Source organism: Hemiscyllium ocellatum, chromosome 4 (assembly GCF_020745735.1).
Source record: "Hemiscyllium ocellatum isolate sHemOce1 chromosome 4, sHemOce1.pat.X.cur, whole genome shotgun sequence".
NCBI classification, from domain to species: Eukaryota; Metazoa; Chordata; class Chondrichthyes; order Orectolobiformes; family Hemiscylliidae; genus Hemiscyllium; species Hemiscyllium ocellatum.
The window spans coordinates 142,846,161-142,870,158 of record NC_083404.1 but is presented as its reverse complement, the minus strand read 5'-3'; the positions used below and the strand labels follow the sequence as shown (position 1 = coordinate 142,870,158).

At 45.8% G+C, this 23,998-nt stretch overlaps 1 protein-coding gene across 2 annotated transcripts in view; it reads right to left on the bottom strand.

Moving 5' to 3' along the window:
• Positions 1 to 23,998, bottom strand: part of agap3 (ArfGAP with GTPase domain, ankyrin repeat and PH domain 3) — a 678,127-nt gene that overhangs the window by 137,846 nt on the left and 516,283 nt on the right. For both annotated transcript variants that reach the window (XM_060823965.1, XM_060823964.1), the window contains exon 11: positions 14,397 to 14,565. In XM_060823965.1, the coding sequence (XP_060679948.1) occupies positions 14,397 to 14,565 (169 nt within the window). The remainder of the gene's footprint in view (positions 1 to 14,396; positions 14,566 to 23,998) is intronic.

The following is a 23,998-nucleotide window of genomic DNA, read 5'->3' as shown; positions in this document are numbered from 1 at the left end:
CTACGCCATCTCCCCTGTACTGTATGCACACATTTAATATGCTGCACTATTAGTGCATAAACACCGCAATTTAGTGCACTGCGAGTGTTGTGTCAGTGCAGACTCGAAGAGCCGAAGGCCTCGTGTGTACTGTACGATTCTATAACAGTACTCATAACCCTAATATCCAATACTCTACTATACAAATATCCTAAATAATATACCTAATGTTCACATGCTGCTATTGTAATGTGCAGTTATTCGAAACACATCACTCATATACTGCACTGACACTGTTTTCAAAGCTCGAATACTTTACTATCTAAACAACTCGAGTGTGCTGCACTAACTGGCTTACATTGTAAGGTTTTGAACTCCAGTTATAGAACTGATGCGCAAACAGCTATTACAAGTAAAATAGAGTAAACTTCAATGGGCTTTGCAACAAATTATTGAGAGGCTGGATGGGCCAATGGGCTAGGGACAGAAAGGGTTAATTAGCTGGACACTCAAGAATCTAAATATGCTGGAAAGATAAAGGATTAATGGTTAGGAAAAAAATTTACCAGAAACAGTTCTCCGTTGGATCACCCACTCCTCTCCTACACAAACTATATTTGTTCGAAAGGTTAATTGTTTGTGAGGGCTGACTCGAAAACAAAGTCTCCTGTGCACCATTCTCATCTCCTTCTCTTCCTCCAGCCTAATTAACCTTTCCAGGAATTCGTGTCTGAATCTGTCCCCCTCTAACTTCAGCACAATCCACTGGGATCAGGACAGAGCTGCCAAGACATGAAATATACAGGATGATCGCTCCACTAAACATGCTGGGTATAAACCGATAATTAAAGCGAGTAAAAGAAGCAGTAACTGCAAAACGCACGCTCGAAACTGGAAAAGGAGAGGAGAGAGTCACACCCATCCAGCACATACCCCTAATATACCATACTGCTACGGTACACCCACCCCAATATATCGTACTGCTACAGTACATCCACCCTGATATACCATACTGCACAATACACCCACCCTAATATACCGTACTGCTACAGTACACCCACCCTAATATACCACACTGTTACAGTAGCACACCCGTAACATACCACACTGTTACAGTCCACTCACCCAAATATGCTGCACTGTTACAATACACACACCCGTAATATACTGCACTGTTACAGTACACACACCTGTAATATACTGCACTGTCACAATACAAACACCCGTAATATACTGCACTGTTACAGTACACTCACTCAAATATACTGTACTGCTACACTACACACACCCACAAGATACTGCACTGCCACAATACGCTCACCCAAATATACTGTACTGCTACAGTACACACACACGTAAAAACTGCACTGTTACAGTACGCTCACCCAAATATATTGTACTGCTACAGTATACACACCCGTGATATACTGCAGTTACAGTACAGTACTGCCACAGAGTGCACACCTGTAATGTACTGCAGTGTTACAGTACACTCACCCAAATATACAGTACTGCCACAGTACGCACACCCGTAATATACTGCATTGTTACAGTACGCACACCTGTAATATACTGCAGTTACAGTACACACACCCAAACATACTGTACTGCTACAGTACACACTCGCAAAATACTACGCTGTTACAATACGCACACCCGTAATATACTGTGGTTACAGAATGCTCACCCAAATATACTGTACTGCTACAGTATGTGAACCCGTAATATAATGCACTGTTTCAGTACATCCACCGCTAACATACCGCACTGTCACAGTACACTCACTCTAATGTACCGCACTGTCACAGAACACCCACCCTAATATACCGCATTGTAACAGAACACTCACCCCTAATATTGCGCAGTGTCACAGTACACTCACCCTAATATACCGCACTGTCACAGTACACCCACCCGAACACACCGCACATTCAGAGTACACCAACCCCTAACATACCGCACTGTCACAGTACACTCACCCTAATATACCGCACTGTCACAGTACACTCACCCTAATATACCGCACTGTCACAGTACACCCACCCGAATACACCGCACATTCAGAGTACACTAACCCCTAACATACCGCACTGTCACAGTATACGCACCCTAATATGCCTCACTGCCACAGTACACCCACCCTAAAATGCCACACTGTCACAGTACACTCACCATAATATGCTGCACTGTCACAGTATACCCATCCCTAATGTACCGCAATGTCACAGTACACCCATCCCTAATGTACTGCACGGTCACAGTACACCCATCCCTAATATGCCGCACTGTCACAGTACACCCACCCCTAATATACTGCACTGTTACAGTACACCTACTCTAATGTACCGCACTGTCACAGTACACCTACCTTAATGTACTGCACTGTCAAAGGACACCCAACCTAATATGCCTCACTGACACTGTACACCCATCCAAATGTACTGCACTGTCACACTACACCCAACCTAATATACCGCACTGTCATAGTACACCCACCCTAATGTACCGCTGTCATGGTACACCCACCCTAATATGCCACACTGTCACAGTACACCCACCCGAATGCAACGCATTGTCACAGTACACCCACCTGAATATACCGCACTGTCACAGTACACCCACCCTAATATACCGCACTGTCACAGCACACCCACCCTAACATACCGTACTGTCACAGTACACCCATCCCTAATAGACCACACTTTCACAGTACACCCACTCGAATATACCGCACTGTCACAGTACACCCATCCCTAATATACCGCACTCTCAGAGTACACCCAACCCTAATATACCGTAATGTCACGGTACAAACCCTTATTTACCACAAGGTCACAGTACACCCATCCCTAATATACCGCACTGTTACAGTACACCCACCTCTAATATACCGCACAGTCACAGTCCACTCACCCTAATATACCGCACTGTCACAGTACACTCACCCTAATATACCGCACTGCCAGTGTACACTCACCCTAATATACCGCACGGTCACAGTACACTCATCCTTATATACCGCACTGTCACAGTACACATACCCTAATGTACTGAATTGTCACAGTACATCCACCCTAATGTACTGCACTGTCACAGTACACTCACTCTAATATACCGCACTGTCATGGTACAAGCCACCCTAATGTACCGCACTGTCGCGGAACATCCACCCCTAATATACCGCACTGTCACAGTACACCCATCCCTAATGTACAGCACTCTCACAGTACACCCACCCCTAATATGCTGCACTGTCACAGTACACCCACCCTAATGTACTGCACTGTCACAGTACACACATCCTAATGTACGGCATTTTCACAGTACACCCACCCTAATGTACCTCACTGTCACAGTACACCTACGATAATGTACCGCACTGTCTCAGTACGCCTACGATAATGTACCGCACTGTCACAGTACACCCACCCAAATATACCGCACTGTCATAGTACACCCATCCCTAATATACAGTACTCTCACAGTACACCCACCCCAATATGCCAAATTGTCACATCACACCCACCCCTAATATGCCGCACAGTCACAGTACACTCACCCCTAATATACCGCACTGTAACAGGACGCCCACCCTAATATACCGCACTGCCACACTACACTCACCCTAATATACCATACTACCACAGTACACACACCCTAATATGCTGCACTGTCACAGGACACTCACCCTAATATACCGCATTGTCACAGTACACCCACCCTAATATACCACACTGTCACAGTACACCTACCCAAATATAACACACTGTCACAGTACAATCACACCAAATACACCGCACTGTCACAGTACACCAGCCCCAATGTGCTGCACTGTCACAGTACACTCATCCTAAAATACCGCACTGTCACAATACACCCATCCCCAATATGCTGCACAGTCACAGTACACTCACCCTAATATACCGCACTGTCACAGTACACACCCCAATATACGACCCTGTCACAGTACACTCATCCCCAATATGCTGCACTGTCACAGTACACTCATCCTAATATACCACCCTGTCACAGTACACCCACCCTAATATGCTGCACTGCCACAGTACACTCACCCTAATATACCGCACTACCACAGTACATCCACCCTAATATAGCGTACTGTCATAGTACACCCACCCTCATATACTGCACTGTCATAGTACACTCACCCCTAATACGCTGCACTGTCACAGTACACTTACCCTAATATACCGCACTGACACAGTACACTCACCCTAATATACCGCACTGTCACAGTACACTCACCCTAATATACCGCACTATCATAGTACACCCATCCCTAATATACTGCATTGTCAACAGTACACTCACGCTAATATACCGCACTGTCACAGTACAATCACACCAAACACAGTGCACTGTCACAGTACACCCATCCCCAATATGCTACACTGTCACAGTACACTCACCCTAATATACCACACTGTCACAGTACACTCATCCTAATATACTGCACTGTCACAGTACACTCACCCTAATATACAGCACTGCCGCAGTACACCCATCCACAATATGCCGCACTGTCACAGTACACGCATCCTAATATGCCACACTGTCACAGTACACTCACCCAAATACACCGCACTATCATCGTACACCCATCCCTAATATACTGCATTGTCAACAGTACACTCACCCTAATATACCGCACTGTCACAGTACACCCACCTCTATTATACCGCACTGTCACAGTACACACACCCCTGATATACGGCACTGCACAGTACACCCATCCTAACATACCGCACTGTCACACTACACTCACCCCAATATACCGCACTGTCACACTACACTCACCCTAATATACCGCACTATCACAGTACACTCACCCTAATATACCACACAGCCACATTACACTCACCCTATTATAAGCACTACCACAGTACACCCACCCTAATAATGCACACTGTCACAGTACACCCACCCTCATATACTGCACCGTCATAGTACACTCACCCCTAATATGCTGCACTGTCACAGTACACTCACCCTAATATACCGCACTCTCACAGTACATGCATCCTAATATGCCACACTGTCACAGTACACACACCCTTATACACCGCACTATCATAGTACACCCATCCCTAATATACTGCATTGTCAACAGTACACTCACCCTAATATACCGCATTGTCACAGTACACTCACCTTAATATACCACCCAACCACAGTACACCCACCCTAATATACTGCACTGCCAGAGTACACTCATCCTCATCTACCGCATTGTTATAGTACACCCACCATAATATACCGCACTGTCACAGTACACCCACCTCTACTATACCGCACTGCACAGTACACCCATCCTAACATACCACACTGTCAAAGTACACTCACCCTAACATACCGCACTGTCACACTACACTCACTCTAATATACCGCACTGTCACATTACACTCACTCTAATATACCGCACTGCCACAGTACACCCACCCTAATATACTGCACTGCCACAATACACCCACCCCTTATATGCTGCACTGTCACCGTACACACACCCTAATATGCTGCACTGTCACAGTACACTCACTCTAATATACAACCCTGTCACAGTACACCCACCCCAATATGCTGCACTGTCACAGTACACCCACCCTAATATGCTGCACTGTCACAGTACACGCACCCTAATATACTGCACTGTCACAGTACACTCATCTTCATCTACCGCATTGTTATAGTACACAGACCATAATATACCGCACTGTCACAGTACACCCAATTCTAATATACCGCACTGTCACAGTACACACACCCCTGATATACGGCACTGCACAGTACACCCATCCTAACATACCACACTGCCACAGTACACTCACCCCAATATACCGCACTGTCACACTACACTCACCCTAATATACCACACAGCCACATTACACTCACCCTATTATACCACACTACAACAGTACACCCACCCTAATAATGCGCACTGTCACAGTACACCCACCCTAATATACCGCACAGTCACAGTACGCCCACCCTAATGTAACGCACTGTCACAGTACAGTCACACCAAACATACCGCATTGTCACACTACACTCACCCCTAATATGCTGCACTGTCACAGTACACTTACCCTAATATACCGCATTGTCACAGTACACCCACCCTAATATACCACACAGTCACAGTACACCCACCCTAATGTATTGCACTGTCACAGTACAGTCACACCAAACATACCGCATTGTCACACTACACTCACCCTAATATACCACACTGTCACAGTACACTTACCCTAATATACAGCACTGACACAGTACACTCACCCTAATATACCGCACTGTCACAGTACACTCACCCTAATATACCGCACTCTCACAGTACACACATCCTAATATGCCACACTGTCACAGTACACACACCTTAATACACCGCACTATCATAGAATACTCATCCCTAATATACTGCATTGTCAACAGTACACTCACCCTAATATACCGCACTGTCACAGTACAGTCACACCAAATACACCGCACTGTCACAGTACACTCCCCTTAATATACCGCACTGTCACAGTAGAATCACACCAAATACACTGCACTGTCACATTACACCCATCCCCAATATGCTGCACTGTCACAGTACACTCATCCTAATATACCGCACTGTCACAGTACACCCACCCTAATATACCACACTGTCACAGTACACTCACCCTAATATACCACACTGTCACAGTACACCCACCCTAATATACCTCACTGTCACAGTACACTCACCCTAATATACCACCCTGCCGCAGTACACCCAGTCCCAATATGCTGCACTGTCACAGTACACGCATCCTAAAATACCGCACAGTCACAGTACACTCACCCTAATATACCACCCTGTCACAGTACACCCAGCCTAATATGCTGCACTGCCACAGTACACGCACCCTAATATACCGCACTACCACAATACACCCACCCTAATATAGCGCACTGTCATAGTACACCCACCCTCATATACTGCACCGTCATAGTACACTCACCCCAATATGCTGCACTGTCACAGTACAACCACCCTAATATACCACACTGTCACAGTAAGCCCACCCTAATGTAATGCACTGTCACAGTACACTCACCCTAATATACCGCACTGTCACAGTACACTCACCCTAATATACCGCACCCTCACAGTACACGCATCCTAATATGCCACACTATCACAGTACACACACCCTAATACACTGCACTATCATAGTACACCCATCCCTAATATACCGCACTGTCACAGTACAGTCACACCAAATACACCGCACTGTCACAGTACACCCATCCCCAATATACCACACTGTCACAGTACACTCAGCCTAACATACCGCACTGTCACAGTACACTTACCCTACTATACCACCCTGCCACAGTACACCCATCCCCAATATGCTGCACTGTCACAGTATACTCATCCTAAAATATCGCACTGTCACAGTACATCCATCCCCAATATGCTGCACTGTCACAGTACACTCACCCTAATATGTCGCACTGTCAGAGTACACTCACCCTAATATATGACCCTGTCACAGTACACCCATCCCCAATATGCTGCACTGTCACAGTACACTCATCCAAAAATACTGCACAGTCACAGTACACTCACCCTAATATACCACCCTGTCACAGTACACCCACCTTAATATGCTGCACTGTCACAGTACACTCACCACTAATATACCACCCTGCCACAGTACACCCATCCCTAATGTGCTGCACTGCCACAGTACACTCATCCTAAAATACCGCACTGTCACAGTACACCCATCCCCAATATGCTGCACTGTCACAGTACACTCACCCCTAATATACCGCATTGACACAGAACACCCACCCTAATATACTGCACTGTCACGGAACACCCACCCCTAATATGCCACACAGTCACGGTACACTCACCCCTAATATACCGCACTGTAACACGATGCCCACCCTAATATACCGCACTGCCACACTACACTCACCCTAATATACCGTACTACCACAGTACACCCACCCTAATATGCTGCACTGTCACAGTACACCCACACTAATATACTGCACTGTCACGGAACACCCACCCCTAATATGCCGCACAGTCACAGTACACTCACCCCTACTATACGGCATTGTCACAGTCCACCCACCCTAATATATCGTACTGTCACAGTACACCCACCCTAATATACCGCACTGTCACAGCACACCCAAATCTAATATACCGCACTGTCACTGTACACTCACCCCTAATATACCGCACTGTCACAGTACATCCACCCTAATATACTCCACTGTCTTGGTACAAACCCTAATATACCGCACTGTCATGGTACACCCACCCCGAATATACCTCACTGTCACAGTACACTCAACCCTAATATACCGCACTGTCACAGTACACCCACCCCAATATACAGCACTGTCACAGTACACACACCCCGAATATTCATCACTGTCACAGTACACTCAACCCTAATATACCGCACTGTCACAGTACACCCACCCCTAATATATCGCACTGTCACAGTCCACCCACGCCTAATATGCCGCACTGTCAGAGTACATCCACCCTAATATACCGCACTGTCAGAGTACACCCACCCTAATGTGCTGCACTGTCAAAGAACACTCACCCTAATATACCGCACTGTCACAGTACACCCTCCCCTAGTATACCGCACTGTCAGAGGACACCCACTCTAATATGCCGCACTGTCACAGTACACTCACCCTAATATACGGCATTGTCACAGTACACCCACCCAAATATACCACGCTGTCACAGTACACCCACCTCTAATATACCGCACTGTCACAGTACACTCAACCCGAATATACCTCACTGTCACAGTACACTCAACCCTAATATACCGCACTGTCATAATACACTCACCCCTAATATATCGCACTGTCACAGCACACCCACCCCTAATATGCCACACTGTCACAGTACACTCACTCTAATATACCGCACTGTCAGAGAACACTCACCCTAATATACCGCACTATCACAGTACACCCACCCCTAGTATACCGCACTGCACAGTACACCCATCCTAATATACCACACTTCCACAGTACATTCACCCCAATATACCGCACTGTCACAGTACACCCACCCTAATATACTGCACTGTCACAGAACACTCACCCTAATATACCACACAGTCACAGTACACTCACCCAAATGTAAAGCACTGTCACAGTACACCCACCCTAACATACCACACTGTCACAGTACACACATCCTAAAATACCGCACTGTCACAGTACACCCATCCCTAATATGCTGCACTGCCACAGTACACTCACCCTAATATACAGCACTACCACAGTACACCCACCCTAATATAGTGCACTGTCACAGTACACCCACCCTCATATACTGCACCGTCATAGTACACTCACCCCTATATACTGCACTGTCACAGTACACTCACCCTAATATACCGCATTGTCACAGTACACCCACCCTAATATACCACACTGTCACAGTACACACACCCTAATACACCGCACTATCATAGTACACCCATCCCTAATATACTGCATTGTCAACAGTACACTCACCCTAATATACCGCACTGTCACAGTACAGTCACACCAAATACACCGCACTGTCACAGTACACTCACCTTAATATACCGCACTGTCACAATACACTCACCTTAATATACCGCACTGTCACAGTACAATCACACGAAATACACTGCACTGTCACAGTACACCCATCCCCAATATGCTGCACTGTCACAGTACACTCATCCTAACATACCGCACTGTCACAGTGCAACAACCTCTAATATACCGCACTGTCACAGTACACCCATCCTAATATACCACACTGTCACAGTACACTCACCCTAATATACCACCCTGTCACAGTACACCCACCCTCATATGCGGTACTGTCACAGTACACCCACCCTAATTTACCGCACTGTCACAGTACAGTCACAACAAATACACCGCACTATCACAGTACACCCATCCCTAATATACTGCATTGTCAACAGTATACTCACCCTAATATACCGCACTGTCACAGTACACTCACCCTAATATACTGCACTGTCACAGTACACTCACCCTAATATACCACCCTGTCACAGTACACCCACCCTAATATACCGCACTGTCACAGTTCACTCACCCCTAATATATCGCACTGTCACAGCACACCCACCCCTAATATGCCACATTGTCACAGTACACTCACTCTAATATACCGCACTGTCAGAGAACACTCACCCTAATATACCGCACTATCACAGTACACCCACCCCTAGTATACCGCACTGTCAGAGGACACCTACTCTAATATGCCGCACTGTCACAGCACACCCACCCTAATAAAACGCACTGTCACAGTACAATCACCCCTAATGTACCGCACTGTCACAGTACACTCATCCTAATATACCGCACTGTCATAGTACATGCACCCCTAATATGCCGCACTGTCACAGTACACCCACCTCTAATATGCCGCACTGTCAGAGAACACCCACCCTAATATACCGCATTGTCACAGTACACCCACCTGAATATACCGCGCCGTCACAGTACACCCACCCCGAATATACCGCACTGTCACAGTACACTCACCCCGAATATACCGCACTGTCACAGTACACCCACCCCTAACATACCGCACTGTCACAGTACACTCATCCCTAATATACTGCACTGTCACAGTACACCCATCCCTAATATACCACACTGTCACAGTACACTCACCACTAATATACCACACTGTCACAGTACAACCACCCCTAGTATACCGCACTGTCAGAGGACACCTACTCTAATATGCCGCACTGTCACAGCACACCCACCCTAATAAAACGCACTGTCACAGTACAATCACCCCTAATGTACCGCACTGTCACAGTACACTCATCCTAATATACCGCACTGTCATAGTACATGCACCCCTAATATGCCGCACTGTCACAGTACACCCACCTCTAATATGCCGCACTGTCAGAGAACACCCACCCTAATATACCGCATTGTCACAGTACACCCACCTGAATATACCGCGCCGTCACAGTACACCCACCCCGAATATACCGCACTGTCACAGTACACTCACCCCGAATATACCGCACTGTCACAGTACACCCACCCCTAACATACCGCACTGTCACAGTACACCCACCCCTAACATACCGCACTGTCACAGTACACTCATCCCTAATATACTGCACTGTCACAGTACACCCATCCCTAATATACCACACTGTCACAGTACACTCACCACTAATATACCACACTGTCACAGTACAACCACCCCTTAAAGTCTGGTTGAAGATTTGTAGCTCGGGTGTCCGTTGTTGTGGTTCTGTTCGCCAAGCTGGAAGTTTTTGCTGCAAACGTTTCGTTCCCTGGCTAGGGAACATCATCAGTGCTATTGGAGCCTCCTGTGAAGCGCTGCTTTGATGTTTCTTCCGGTATTTATAGTGGTTTGTTCTTGCCGCTTCCGGGTGTCAGTTTCAGCTGTAGTAGTTTGTATGTGGGGTCCAGGTCGATGTGTCTGTTGATGGATGTTCTTGCCGCTTCCGGGTGTCAGTTTCAGCTGTAGTGGTTTGTATATGGGGTCCAGGTCCATGTGTCTGTTAATGGAGTTTGTGGATGAATGCCATGCCTCTAGGAATTCCCTGGCTGTTCTCTGTCTGGCTTGTCCTATGATGGTAGTGTTTTCCCAGTCAAATTCATGTTCCTGGTTGTCTGAGTGTATGGCTACTAGGGATAGCTGGTCGTGTCGTTTCGTGGCTAGCTGATGTTCATGGATGCGGATTGTTAGCTGTCTTCCTGTTTGTCCTATATAGTGTTTTGTGCAATCCTTGTATGGTATTTTGTAAACTACGTTAGTTTGGCTCGTGCTGGCTATTGGGTCCTTTGTTCTAGTGAGTTGTTGTCTGAGTGTGGAAGTTGGCTTGTGTGCTGTTATGAGTCCTAAGGGTCGCAGTAGTCTGGCTGTCAGTTCTGAGACGCTCCTGATGTATGGTAGTGTGGCTAGTCCTTTTGGTTGTGGCATGTCCTCGTTCCGTGGTCTATCTCTTAGGCATCTGGTGATAAAGTTGCGTGGGTATCCGTTTTTGGCGAATACCTTGTATAGGTGTTCCTCTTCCTCTTTTCGCAGTTCTGGTGTACTGCAGTGTGTTGTGGCTCTTTTGAATAGTGTCCTGATGCAGCTTCGTTTGTGTGTGTTGGGGTGGTTACAGTCAACCCATCAACCATCTTCAATATACATTCCATTCACCACCAACATACAGGGGCAGCAATATGTACCATCTACAAGATGCACAGCAATAACACACCAAGGCCCTTTCAATAAACCTTCCAAACCCATGTTCACTTCCCTCTAGAAGGACAAGGACAGCAGATACATGGGAAAACCAACCTCTGCAAGTTCCCCGCCAAGCCACTCACCATCCTGACTTGGAAATGTATTGCTGTTCCTTCACTGTCACTGAGTCAGAATCTTGCAATTCCCTCCCTAACAACATTGCGTGTTAACCTACAGTACACGGACTGTAGTGTTCAAGAATATAATTTACCAACACTTTCTGGAGGGCATGTAGGAATGGGTAATAAGTGCTGGCCTAGCCAGTGAAGCCTACATCCCATAAGAAATACAAAATCTCTGCACAACCAGTTTTTGGCACAACAGCGTTACAGGAGGAGCCTGCAGCCCTGCAGCCTGCCCCACTCAGTCTAATCCTACAGCGGGTCACAGCCACTCAGTACACAAAATCCTCCTCACACAACAAAGACTCCTCATTCCTGCCTTTTGCCATTCTAGTTATGAACCCAGTTTTCTTGTTCAATATTATGCTTGGAATTGATTTCTGTTCAGAAATCCTCTACATTCACTCAATGCGATTTGTTCAGTTAATACCTCTTCCTAACTCACTTAACACAACAGTTAACACTGCCCACTTATTTCCTACATGGGTTCCTTAAATTCCTCTTCCACAGACTTCTAATTCTGGAGATTTACTGTTACTGAGTGCCATTAAGCCACTCAGGACTTGTTTTCCCCGGGTCTGACTGTATTAGACTCTGCTGCTTCAGGACTCCTTCACTCTGCCTGCCCTGCCTCCCTTGCTCTCTGAAATAAACTTGCACAATACTTGGTCTTCTGGATGGCTCTTGTCTTTTTTTGAACTTCTCTCTCCCAGTATTAGGGCACCTTTTGGCTATGTAACAGAAGATTTAGGTTTCTAATTTGTCCTCTTGTTTCAAAAGCATTAAACTAGTCACCTAAAGGGGTTAAACGTCTTTTAAAGTGTTTGGAAACAAATCCCCCCAACAACCTGAAACTGCAGAACTCAAACTATTCCCTCCACTTTCTGAACCACAGTTGGGAAACATAAATCAAACTTAATATTATACCTGGTTCTATCTAATTTAGAACTCAAATTTCCAATGAATAATGCTATATCTTTTATTACACATCACCCAATCATTGACATCCCACCTCAATTAGGCAAACACACAGACTGCAGATGCTGGAAACCAGAGTCTAGATTAAAGTGGTGCTGGAAAAGCACAGCAGGTCAGGCAGCATCCAAGGAGCAGGAAAACCGATGCTTTGGGCAAAAGCCCTTCATCAGGAATAGAGCCTCTATTCCTGATGAAGGGCTTTTGCCCAAAGCATCGATTTTCCTGCTCCTTGGATGCTGCCTGACCTGCTGTGCTTTTCCAGCACCACTCTAATCTATCCCCACCTCAATTATTTGTTTAAGATGCTGAATTTTCATACTGTAACAATCACCACTTTCATTTCGTTCCAATCAAAGATTCATCAGTTTCTGTTTGCCATATGAACTGGTCTACTTTCATCAGCCGAGATATGTCTATCACTAGTCAAAATTCAAACTGGGACTAAATCACTGACTGCACCAAAACAGATCACTGACACCAAATAATGGTGCCGACTGGAACTGACACTGATCACCAACCAGCTTCAACACCGACCAGCTCCAACACTGACCAGCTCCAACACTGACCAGCTCCAACACTGACCAGCTCCAACACCGACCAGCTTCAACACCGACCAGCTCCAACACTGACCAGCTCCAACACCGACCAGCTTCAACACCGACCAGCTCCAACACCGACCAGCTCCAACACTGACCAGCTCCAACACCGACCAGCTTCAACACCGACCAGCTCCAACACTGACCAGCTCCAACACTGACCACAGACCAGACACTGACATTGATCAGTGACATCAATCACTGACCAGTATCGATCATACATTGGAACCAATTAAGAATAAGCAATGGTCTGACACTGATGCCAACGTTGCCCAAGCTGTGATTCAAACTTCACCGCAGTCACAGAGTGTGAAAATTCTCCAAACAATCTGGCACACCACAAGCTCCTGTCAGAAAAGCACCATCACTTACCCGGATTTGCAGCCAGTTGCAGGTTACTCCTATCCTTGGTGAGCCCATTGGTTTTGGGACTGGCACTTGGAGCGTTACCCGCTGCTGCCCGTGGAGGCCTCTTGCCTGGCACTTTAACCGTCGTCCGTAGCAGGTCGATTTCTTTGCCATGAACATTCTGCATGTAATCCTAATGGCAGCAGAGAGAGAGAAAGAGAGAGGGAGCATTAGAAATGATATCTATCACTGAGGCAGCAACATAAATAACCAGGCATGAAGTTTACCAACAACCTGGCACTGGGCATCTGGAGACAGAACCAGGTGGCACAGCTTTCTCTTCAATAAAAAAGGAGCCATTTATGGTTCACTAACTGAAATTTTCAAAAATTATAAATGGTTTGTGAAAATAAGACAGGTTGTGGTAATATTATGTGCGTGGAGAAAATGGAGATTTAGGCCAGAGACAGACAGGAAATGTGACCATAGCTTTCAGAATTTAGGGTTCTGGAGAATGTACAGGTATAAGCTGCAATGTCATCTGCCTCTCACTCAGAATTAACTGCTGAGATGTCCAGACTTCAAACACTTACAACTCAACAAGATTTATTCGCGCTATACTTAAAGGAGATCAGAGTATGCTAGCATGCACCAGCGTACAAGCATTCCACATTCAGTGTGGTCCAGAATCAGGGCGGACTGGAAACATGATGAATTGGAATCAGGGCAATCTGTAATCAGTGCAGACTGGAATCAGTACAGTCTGTATTCTGGCAGTCTGGTATCAGGGTCATCTGGAATCAGGGTGGTCTGGAAAGAATGAGGACTTGAATCAAAGCACACTGGAATCAGGGCAGACTGGAAACAGGACGAACTGGAATCAATGCGGTCTGGAAACAGAGTGTTTGGGAATCAGGGAGGACTGTAATCAGCGTGGGTCAGAATCAGGTTGTTCTTGAATCAGGGCAGACTTGAACTAGCGCAGTTTGGAATCAGGGTGAACTGGAATCAGCATGGTCTGGAATCAACACAGTTTGGAATCAGCGTGGATTGAAATCTAGGCAGTCTGGAATCAGCGCGGACTGAAATCGGGGTGAACTGGAATCAGAGGGGTTTGAAATCAGGGCAGTCTGGAATCAGCACAGACTAGTATCAGGGTGGTCTGGCAGTCTGGAATCAGCACAGACTAGTATCAGGGTGGTCTGGAATCAGCGTGGTCTAGAATCAGGATGGACTGGGATAAGTGCGAACTGGAATCAGAGCGGTCTGTGAACAATGCGGTCTGGAATCAGGGTGGTCTGGAATCAGTGTGGGCTAGTTCAATGCAATTTGAAATCAGGGAGGACTAGAATCAGCACGGTCTGGAATCAGCGTGGTATAGAATCAGGGTGGTCTATAATCAGCACTGACTGGAATCGGGGTGAACTGGAATCAGGACAGTCTGGAATCAAGGTGGTCTGGAATCAGCGCAGTCTGGAATCAGCACAGACTGGAATCAGGGCGGACTGGAATCAGCGTGGTCTAGAATCAGGACAGACTAGGATCAGTGCGAACTGGAATCAGGGCGGTCTGGAATCAGTGTGGGCTGGTTCAGCGCAATTTGAAATCAGGGCGAATTAGAACTGCTCCTCGGACGCTGCCTGAACTGCTGTGCTCTTCCAGCACCACTAATCCAGAATCTGGTTTCCAGCATCTGCAATCATTGTTTTTACCTAGAATCAGCACGGTCTGGAATCAGGGTGGACTGTAACCAGGGTGGTCTGGACTCAGCAATGGACTGGAATCAGCACAGTTTGAAATCAGGGTGGTCTGGAATCAGCACGGTTTGAAATCAGGGAGGCCTAGAATCAACATGAACTGGAATCAGGGTGGTCTGGAATCAGTGCATTCATTTACTATGGAGATCAGGAGCAATTCCATCTCCCATGAGTTGCCAGTGTTTGATATTCTCTTCCCCCAGTGAGTAGCAGAGCCTGGCTCATTGAAAGAAGTCCAGCAAGAGTTTGATTATCTTCTTTGATCAACAACAGAATCATGCCTAATGTGGGACATACAGGAACGTGAAGTTAAGAACCACGTCAAATCAGCTACAAATCATTGTTGGGGTAGCTGAATAGCTAAGGGAGAAAGTGAGGTCTGCAGATGCTGAGATCAGAGCTGAAAATGTGTTGCTGGAAAAGTGCAGCAGGTCAGGCAGCATCCAAGGAGCAGGAAATTCGACGTTTCGGGCATAAGCCCTTCTTCTGAAGAAGGGCTTATGTCCGAAACGTCGAATTTCCTGTTCCTTGGATGCTGCCTGACCTGCTGTGCTTTTCCAGCAACACATTTTCAGCTCTAGCTGAATGGTTAGCACAGCGCCAGGGACCTGGGTTCAATTCCAGCCTCGGGTGACTGTCTGCGTGGGGTTTGCACATTCTCCCCGTGTCTGCGTGGGTTTTCTCCGGGTTCTCCGGTTTCCTCCCACAGTCCAAAGATGTGCAGGTTAGGGTGCATTGACCACAGTAAATGCAGGGTTATGGGGATAGGGTCTGGATTAGATGTTCTTTGAAGGGTTGTTGCAGACTCGATTAGCTGAATGGTGTAGGGATTCTGTTGAATGGTAGAACTGGTTCAATGGACTGATTGACCTACTCCTAATCAATTTCTTTTCTTGTTATCCAGAAGTGCTATTAAACACTACTGATCAGCCTTCCCATCACCAAATCACTGCGAACGTTTCTTTTAACATTAACCATCACCAGTAAATCACCCATGTAGCCAATTAGAAACTTAGAGCTGCACTAATTTCTTATGACTATTAAAATCTGGTTATAACCAGTGGATCTACAAAAGAAGATCAGTGATGCGACAACCAACAGATCAGACTGAAGTTCTGAAGTCCTGCCACATCCCGTCATGAATGGTGGTGAACAATAAGACAGCTCAGTGGAGGGGAAGGGCCCACAAATCAGTACAAAAGATAACGCTAAAGTATTTACAACAATCTATAGTCAGAAGTACTGAAATTCCTGCTCACCTCAAAAAAGGAATTGAGGGCATTGTTGTGAAGTCTGCAAATGGCACAACGACGTGGAGGAAGTGTGTTGAGGAAGGGGAGACTACAGAAGGACTTGAACAATACAAGAGAGTGGGCAAAGAAGTGGCAGATGGAATACAGTCGAGAAAGTGTGAGGTTATTCACTTTTGTAGGAAGAATAGAGGCCTCTTCTAAACAGGAAAAGGCTTTTAAAAATGTATTTATTTTGTGGGATGTGGGCATTGCTGGCTGGCCAGCATTTACTGCCCATCCCTAGTTGCCCCTTGAGAAGGTGGGGGTGAGCTGCTTTCTTGACCCGCTGCAGTCCATGTGCTGTAGGTAGACCACAATGCCCTTATAGAGGGAATTCCAGGATTTTGACCCAGCGACAGTGAAGGAACAGTGATATATTTCCAAGTCAGGGTGGTGAGGGGCTTGGAGGGGAACTTGAAGGTGGTGATGCTTACATTTATCAAATGCCCTTGTCCTTCCAGATGGAAGTGGTTGTGGGTTTAGAAGGTGCTGTCTGAGGATCTTTGGGTAAATTTCTGCAGTGCATTTGAAAATAGCACAAACTGCTGTTACTGACGTCGGTGGTGAAGGGAGTGGATGCTTATGGATGTAGTGCCAAGCAAATGGGGGCTACCTTGCCCTGGATGATACTAAGCTTCTTCAGAGGTGTTGGAGCTGCACTCATCCAGGTAGATGGGCAGTATTCCATGACATTCCTGACTTGTATCCTTGTAGATGGTGGATAGACTTTGAGGAGTCAGAAGGGGAGTTACTCATTAGCCTCTGGTCTGCCCTTGTAGCCACTGTGTTTATGTGGTGAGTCCAGGTGAATTTCTGGTCCACGATAACTCCCAGGATGTTGATAGGGGGAGATTCGGTGATGGCAACACCACTACAGGAAGTTAGGGAAGAGATTACTGCACCTTTGGTGATGATCTTTGCGTCCTCATTGTCCACTGGTGTAGTGCCAGATAATTGGAGGGTGGCAAATGTTATTCTCTTGTTCAAGAAAGGGAATAGGGTTAATCCTAGGAATTACAGACCAGTGTGTCTTACATCTGTAGTGGGCAAATTATTGCAAAGGATTCTGAGAGACAAGATTTATGATTACTTGGAAAAGGATAGTTTGATTAGAGATAGTCAGCATGGCTCTGTGAGGGACGGGTCATGCCTCAGAAACCTCATTGAATTCTTTGAGGATGTGACAAAACACATTGATCAAGGTAGAGCAGTGGATTTAGTGTACATGGATTTTAGCAAGGCATTTGGTAAGGTTCCCCATGGTCAGCTGATTCAGAAAATAAGGATGCATGGGATACAGGGAAATCTGGCTGCCTGGATACAGAATTGACTGGCCCGTAGACGACAGAGGGTGGTAGTAGATGGAAAGTATTCAGCCTGGAGCTCAGTGACTAGTGATGTTCTGCAGGGATCTGTTCTTGGGCCTCTGCTCTTTGTGATTTTTATAAATCACTCGGATGAGGAAGTGGAAGGGTGGTTTAGTAAGTTTATTGATGACACAAAGGTTGGTGGAGTGGTGGATAGCGTGGAGGGCTGCTGTAGGTTGCAATGGGACATTGACAGGATACAGAGCTGGACTGAGAATGGTAGATGGAGTTCAACCTGGCAAAGTGTGAAGTGATTCATTTTGTAAGGTCGAATTAAAATGCAGAATACAGGATTTAAAGGGAGGATTCTTGGCAGTGTGGAGGGAAAGACGGATCTTGCGGTCCATGTCTATAGATCCCTCAAAGTTGCCACCCAAGTTGATAGAGTAGTTAAGAGGGTGTGTTGGCTTTTATGAGCTGGGGATTGAGTTTAAGAGCCACGAGGTTATGCTATGGAGCCCTGGTTAGACCACACTTGGAATATTGTGCTCAGTTCTGGTCGTCTCATTACAGGAAGGATGTGGAAGCTTTAGAGAGGGTGCAGAGGAGATTTACCAGGATGCTGTATGGACTGAAGGGGATGTTTTATGAAAGAAGGTTGAGGGAGCTTGGATTTTTCTCATTAGACCGAAGAAGGATGAGAGATGACTTTATAGAGATGTACAAGGTGATGAGGGGCGTAGATGGACTGGATAGTCAGAGACTTTTTCCCAGGGTGGAAAATAGCTATCATGAGGGTGCACAATTTTAAGATGGCTGGAGAAACGTTTAGGGGAGATGTCAGAGGTAGGTTCTTTACATAGAGAGTGGCGGGTGCGTGGAATGCACTGCCAGCAGTAGTAGTAGAGTCTGGTACTTAGGAACATTTCAGCAACTCTTGGATAGGCAGATGGATGGAGAGTATAATGAAGGGTATGTAGGTTAGTCTGATCTTAGTGTAGGTTTAAAGGTCAACACAACATCAAGGGCCGACGGGCCTGTACTGTTTTATGTTCTATGGCTCTGAATGCCAAGGGCAGGCGATTAGATTGTCTGTTATTGGTGATGGTCATAGCCTGGCATTTGTATGGTGTGAATGTTACTTGCCACTTGTCAGCCCAAGGATATTGTCCAGATCTTGTTGCATTTGAACATGGACTGTTTCAGTATCTGAGGAGTCACAAATAGTGCTGAATATTGCGCAATCAATCACCGGCGAATATCCCCACTTCTAACCTTGTGATAGTGTTAAAGATGGTTTGGCTGAGGATACTACCCCGAGGAACTCCTGTAGAGGTGCTTTGGAGCTGAGATGACTGACCTCCAACAACCACGATCATCTTCCCATGTGCCAGGTGTGACCCTCGATATCACGCGGAGTGAATCAAATTGGTTGAGGGCTGGTGTCTGTGATGCTGGGACTACTGCACCAGGCTGAGATGGATCACCCACTCAACACTTCAGGCTGAAGGTTGCTGCAAAAGCTTCAGCCTTATCTTTTGTACTGTATGGGCTCTTCCATCATTGATGATGGGGATATTTGTGGATTATCCTCCTCCAGTGAGTTCTTTAATCATCCATGACCATTCTCAACTGGATGTGGAAGGACTGCAGAGCTTAGATCTGATCCATTGGTTGTGGGATCGCTTAGCTCTGTCTGTCACTTGTTACTTGTGTTGTTTGGCACACAAGTAGTCCTGCTGGGTGCTTCACCAGGTTGATACCTCATTTCAGATATGCCTGGTGCTGCTCCTGGCATGCCCTCCTGAACTCTCTAGGAGTTGATCCCCTGGCTTGATGGTAATGGCTGAGTAGGGGACACCCAAGGCCATGAGGTTACAGATTGTGCTGGAGTACAGTTCTGCTGCTGTTGACAGCCCACAGTGCCTCATGGATGCCTAGTCCTGAGTTGCTAAATGTGATCGAAATCTGTCCCATTTAGCAGTGATAGTGCCACATAACATGAAGTTTAAAGTAAAAAAGGGACATGAAAGTCCTAGTTCAGGATACCCTTCAGATTAGTGTGCAGTTCAGTTGGCCTTTAGGAAGTCAATACAATGCTGGCATTCATTTCCAGAGGGTTAGAATACATGAGCTAAAATATGTCGTTAATGCTTTATAAGGCTGTGATCAGACCACACTGAGAATACTGTGAGCAGTTTTCAGTCTTGTAACTAAGGAAGCATGAGCTGGTGTTGGAGGGGGGATTTGTTACATCACAGTAAGAATATTGTGTGTTGATCTGGAATCTATTAAAGGAGGGATGTGATATCATTGGCGAGAGGGCAGAGAAAATTTTCCAGGATGTTGCCCAGGGCTGGAAAGTTTCAGTTATGAAGTGAGATTGGACAGACTGTTTTACAGGTGGTTTACAAGAATGATCCCAGGGATGAAGGTCTTGTCATATGAGGACTCAGAATCTGTACTTGATGGAAAAGGGGACTTTATTAAAACTTACAGAATAGGGACAGGCCTGGACAGAATGCATATAGAGAAGATGTTTCAACTAGTAGGACAGATTAGGACCCGACAGCACAGCCTCAGAGTGAAGGGGTGACACTTTATAACTGAGATGAGAAGGTATTTCTTCAGCTAGAGGTTGGTGAATCATTGCCACAGAGAGTTGTGGAGGCCAATTTATTGAATGTCTTTAAGACAGAGATAGATGAGTTCTTGATGAGTAAGTGGATGAAGGGTTATGGGGTTGAGAAACATATCGGCCATGATGGAATGGGAGGGCAGACTGGTTGGGCTCAATGCCCTAGTTCTGCTCCTATTTCTTATCACCTTATGATCTCTGTACAACCCCCTAGTCCACGATTATACCTTCCAGTCCTAGATTCTAAGAGAATATAACCTTTCTACATCTACTATGCCTTGTCCCCTAAAAACTCTTGTATGTTTCAATAAGGTCACCTCTAATTCTTCCAAACTGCAACTAAAACTGCCCACCTCTCATTAGAGAATGGGCCTAAAACTATCCACAGTATTCCAGCTAATCAGGCGAGTGCCTCGTCTACTTTTAAGAACACTTCCTGACTTTTATACTCCATTCCCTTTGAAATAAAGGTCAACATTCCATTTGCCTTCCTTATTATCCACTGAAATAGATGCTAACTTTTTGTGATTTTTTTTCAAATTAATTTCTGGGATATGGGTCAGCACTTATTGCCCTTCCCTAATTGCCAAAAGGACAGCTCAGAGTTATCCACATTGCTGTGGGTCTGGAGTTACATGTAGGCCCAGCCCAGGTCAGGACAGCCGTTTCCTTCCCTGGAGGACATTAGTGAACCGGATGGATTTTTCCGACAATCGAAGATGACTCTCAATTCCAGATTGTTATTGATATCAAGTTCCACCACCTACCATGGCAGAATTTGAACCTAGGTACCCAAAACATTACCTCTGTCCCTGGGTTAATAGTTCAGCAAAAATACCACAAAATTCAGGTAATGAGAACTCTCAAATCGCTCTGTTTCATAATTTTCTGCATTGTTATTTAAGTAATATTCAGTTCCTCTACCTATTCTCCCAACAGTATCCCACATTATAATCCAACAGCCAAGTGTTAGTCAAATCACTTCACCTCAGCAGCCATCAATTACCAGCTTTCCTGCATGATATCAGTCTTGTGACCAACAGTCTTGTGTCATCTGTAAATGTCTTTTTCATTTCCCTTATAATTGTGACCAAAACATTAATATCGAGTTCAGCAAGTTGGGGACTTTGTAATGAATCCAGTGGAAACAGCCGCTCATTTGCAGAAATGCTTGTCAATCATTCAATGTTGGTCTGGGTCACATTCTCCTGCATCCCATGGGCTTGTACTGTTTTTTTTAAAATCTGCCATTTGGGATCTTGTCGATATCCATGCAGATTACAGCAACCATCCTCTTCTCATCAATCTTTCTCTAAAAATTCAATCAAGTTAATCGGGCACAATCTTCAATTAACAAATCCAAGCTGAATGTCCCTGATTATTCCATGCCTTTCTAAGTGACAGTTTATCCAATCATTTAGAAATGATTCCAATAATTTAAACAGCAATTAGAGGATGACAAGGAAAATTTGGCTAATTGGATCTAGAATTGGCTGAACAGCAGGAAACAGAGCGTGATGGTCATGGGGTGTTTTTGTGACTGGAAGCCTGTGTCCAGTGGATTCTGCAGGGATCAGTGTTCGGGCCCTTTTGGTTTAGATTACCAAGTTAGACTTGAATGTAGGAAGGTTGATCAGTAACTTCACAGATGGTACAAAAATTGGCAAAATAGTAAATAGTGAGGAACATTACAGAAGTATATAGACGGGTTGATCAGGTGGGCTGATCACTGGCGAATGGCTTTCAATCTAGATAGGTGTGAGATGATGCACTTGGGCAGAGCAAACAAGACAAGGGAATACATGATGAATGTTTGGACCCTGGGAAGCACCAAGGATCGGGGGGACCTTGTCAGCATGTCCATCAGTCATGTAAGGTAGCATGGCACTAGATGAAATAGTTAAAATGACATATAGTATATTTGCCTCTACTAGTTGTGGCACTGAGTTTAAGGGCAGGGGGTGATGCTGGAACTATATAAAATATTGGTTACATCACAGTGAGAACATGGTGTGTTGTTCTGGAATCCATTCAAAGAGGAATATGATGTCACTGGCAAGAGGGCAGAGAAAATTTCCCAGGATGTCGCTCAGGACTGGGAAGTTTCAGTTATGAAGTGAGATTGGACAGAGTGTTTTCCTTAGAGCAGCAGACACTAAGGTGGACATGATTGAGATTATAAAATGATAAGGAGGATAAACATGAAGAAACCTTTCCCTTTTGTGCAGGGACCAATGGCCAGGAGGCATAGGTTTAAGGTAAGGGACAGCATGTTCAGAGGGGATGATTAGATTAGATTACTTACAGCATGGAAACAGGCCCTTTGGCCCAACAAGTCCACACCGACCCGTCAAAGCGCAACCCACCCAGACCCATTCCCTACATTTACCCCTTCACCCAACACTACGGACAATTTAGCATGGCCAATTCACCTAACCTGCACATTTTTGGATTGTGAGAGGAAACCGGAGCACCCGGAGGAAACCCAAGCAGACACGGGTAGAATGTGCAAACTCCACACAGTCGCCTGAGGCAGGAATTGAACCCAGGTCTCTGGCGCTGTGAGGCAACAGTGCTAACCACTGTGCCACTGTGCCGGGATGTAAGAAAACATTTTCATCAGAGGATGGTG